Source organism: Corvus brachyrhynchos, unplaced genomic scaffold (genome assembly GCF_000691975.1).
Source record: "Corvus brachyrhynchos isolate BGI_N302 unplaced genomic scaffold, ASM69197v1 scaffold32, whole genome shotgun sequence".
Taxonomy (NCBI): Eukaryota; Metazoa; Chordata; class Aves; order Passeriformes; family Corvidae; genus Corvus; species Corvus brachyrhynchos.
Window position 1 is genome coordinate 7,187,256 of NW_008237919.1, and position 3,174 is coordinate 7,190,429.

The 3,174-nt window shown below is 39.3% G+C and overlaps 1 protein-coding gene across 1 annotated transcript in view; it reads left to right on the top strand.

Moving 5' to 3' along the window:
• Positions 1–3,174, top strand: part of ATP23 (ATP23 metallopeptidase and ATP synthase assembly factor homolog) — a 20,633-nt gene that overhangs the window by 12,977 nt on the left and 4,482 nt on the right. The window contains exons 4-6 of the mRNA XM_017733167.1: positions 1,000–1,045; positions 1,148–1,229; positions 1,517–1,654. Of these exons, the coding sequence (XP_017588656.1) occupies positions 1,000–1,045; positions 1,148–1,229; positions 1,517–1,654 (266 nt within the window). The remainder of the gene's footprint in view (positions 1–999; positions 1,046–1,147; positions 1,230–1,516; positions 1,655–3,174) is intronic.

The window sequence follows — 3,174 nt, forward strand, 5'->3', positions numbered from 1 at the left end:
AAAGTGGTTGAGGGTTTGTTGTGTTTTTTTTAATAAAAAGGTTCTTCTTCTTTTTTTTCGTGAAAAATTAGGATGATTTGTCAATTTCTGTGCATTCGTGCCCTTTTCACTGTTTGATATGGACTGTGTTAACGGCAGTGGGCACTATAGGCTGCTCTATTTATGTCTGTTAGTAATAAAATAATGTCAGGATTGACTTGATTCCTGAGCAGCTTTGACTCTTTATCCGGGGCTACATCAAAAGGACTGTGGTCAGCAGGTCGAACGAGGTGATTCTCCCCCTCTGTTGTGCTCTGACGGGACCCCACCTGTAGTGCTGCATCCAGCTTTAGTGCCCCCAACATAAGAAGAACATGGAGCTGTTGGAGTGAGTCCAGAGCAGGGCCACCAAGTTGGTAAGGGGGCTGGAGCACCTCCCCTGTGAAGACAGGCTGAGAAAGTTGGGGCTGTTCAGCCTGGAGAAGAGAAGGCTGCATGGAAACCTCATAGCAACCTTCAAGCATCTGAAGAGGCCCTACAGGGAAGCCATAGAGGAACTCCTCATCAGGAATCGTAGTGACAGGACAAGGAGTAAAATGGGTTCAAACTGAAACAGAGGAAATTTAGGTTAGATCAACAGAAGAAATTGTTTACTGTGAAGGTGGTGAGGCACTGGGACAGTTGCCCAGAGAAGTTGTGGTTCCCCTATCCCTGGAAGTGTTCCAAGGCCAGGTTAGATGGGACTCTGAGGAACCTGGTCTTGTGGAAGGCAGGGTGATTGGGACTAGATTATCTCTAAGGTCCCTTCCAACTCAAACCATTCTGTGATTCTATTTCACATAGTCTGAGCTGTAACAGATGCCAGTTGCATTGCATTAGGATTAAATACTGCAAAGTATGAATTTGCATGTATAGTGCTTTTCTTGTTTGGTTTTTTTCCTTGATTGTCTTTATATTTTGTTTATAGATGATTTTCAAAACTTTTGTCTAGAGAAATTGATTGCAGCAATGTTTTTCTAGATCCATATGCTCGACTTCTCCTTGAGGCTCTGAAGCAATCTGGTTGGTATGTAAACTAATTTGTCTTGTTTTGTGTAGTAACATCACTGTGATAAGTAGTGACTGAAGTTCTTCAGTTCTTTTCTGTAACTTTGTTTGGGCCTTTCAGCACTGTCTTCAATGACCGACACTTTTCTTGTGAAAACTGTGATGGCTGTGTCAGTGGAGGTTTTGATGCTGCCACATCTCAGGTAGGTGCTGGACATAGTCCCCTTTCAAAGGGCTTCAGTTATTTTAGTGTTTTGTTGCTAGGATTAAATCTACCAATGCTGATACCTGAGTTAATCATGAAAACGAGATAAATGAAAGATGTTCCCTGCTATTGGATCTAGTACACTTCAGAATCATAAAGCTATTAATGTTGAAAAACACCAATATAAAGATCCTAAATGCTGTTGGTGGTGTGTGCTGTGTGTCTGAGAAGTAAAGGAGGTGTTGAAACTGGCTGAAAAGCCTACCTATATCTCTTCATCTGCAGATTGTTCTCTGTCAGAACAACATTCGCCAACAATCCCATATGAACCGGGTGGTCACACATGAATTAATTCACGCATTTGATCATTGCCGTGCACATGTTGACTGGTTTAAAAATGTCAAACACTTGGCATGTTCAGAGGTAAGTTAAAATGGTTCTGATGTTGTCATTTTATTAATTACTGCTAGTTTTTAGGATTGCTTTGTGTTATATGGTCTGTTTTAATTCTGTTAATACATTTTGTCCTTTCTGTCAGGTCAACCTAAATAATTTTGTTTAGAAAACAAATACTTAGTTTTCACAAATATTAGTAAGTTAATGTCATACTAAGTAGAATGTGATCATTGTGAGTGTAAGAAGCGGTTATTGACAAATGAGACAGTAGTTAGAAGTGAAAACACATTCACACATCAATCAAATGCTTATAGAATTATTTTTATCCCATGCAAGTCTTGGTATGTTGGGTAGTTACCACAGTAGTACAGTAACCTTGTTTTTGCTTAGATTTTTTTGATTAACAATAAACTTGTCATTTCCTCTAACATTCATTTTTTGAGTAATTGTGATATTGCTGCTGGTACACTGGTTATGAATCCATGTCCATTGGATGGGGTTCTGAGTAACCTGGTCTAGTGGAAGGTGTCCCTGCCTGTGGCAGGGTGATTAGAACTAGATGATCTTTAAGGCCCTGTATAACCCAAACCATTCTATGATTCTGTGGTTTCAAAGGACATTTGCGGTATTAAAGGCCTTAATTAATGCTTTAGGAGGTGAAATTAAATGGACCACAGGCTGAGAAGGATTCCTCTTGTGTATGTGACACAGGTGTCAAGTACACAAGAGGAATCCGCATGCTTTTATTTTATTTCTGACGTAATCCATATAATTTGGTCACAGAAAAGCTTATCCTTTTGATTACTGTGCACTGTGACTGTGTGAAGTAGGTGGTTTTTTTAACTTCTTAAAAAATATATAAAAATATTATGTTGTCTTTGTTTGGTGGTTTTCTTGTTTGTTTTTGGTCATGAGTTGTTTGATTTGTTTGTTTTTAATGAGAATGTATTTGATTCCAGAATTTAGATGTGCACAAGGTTCACCTATGAACAGTATGGGAGATAAGCGTAATTATGAGTTTAGTATTGACCAAAGCAGATTTCATAAAAATTCATTTTAGTTCATAAATTGAATTCTTATTTTCTGTGGGAAAGAGCCGCAGTCACTTACTACCTTCTTATAGACAAAAGTTCATGAAGTAACCTTATGTGGTATGAGTAAAGCCATTCTGTATGGCTGCCAGGAACCCACCAAGCCATTCTCTGACTTCCCTTGCTCAGTAGGAGAGGAGTCAAAAGTAAGATTAAGGAGCTCCTGGGTCGAGATAAGGACATGGAGGTCACTCACCAGTTGCTGTCATGGCAAAGCTACACTTGATTTGTATAAAATTAATTTAATTTATTACCAGTTAATGACAGAGTAGGATAGTGGTAGTAGTAGGAAAAATAAAACTAAAAATACCTTTCCACCACCTCACCTTCTTCCCAGGCTCAGCTTCCCTCCTTCATTTCTGATTCTTCTATCTCTTTACCTGCCAAGTGGCACAGGGAGCCAGGGAATGTGAGCTGTGGTCAGTTCATAACGCTTTTGTCTCTGCTGCTCCTTCA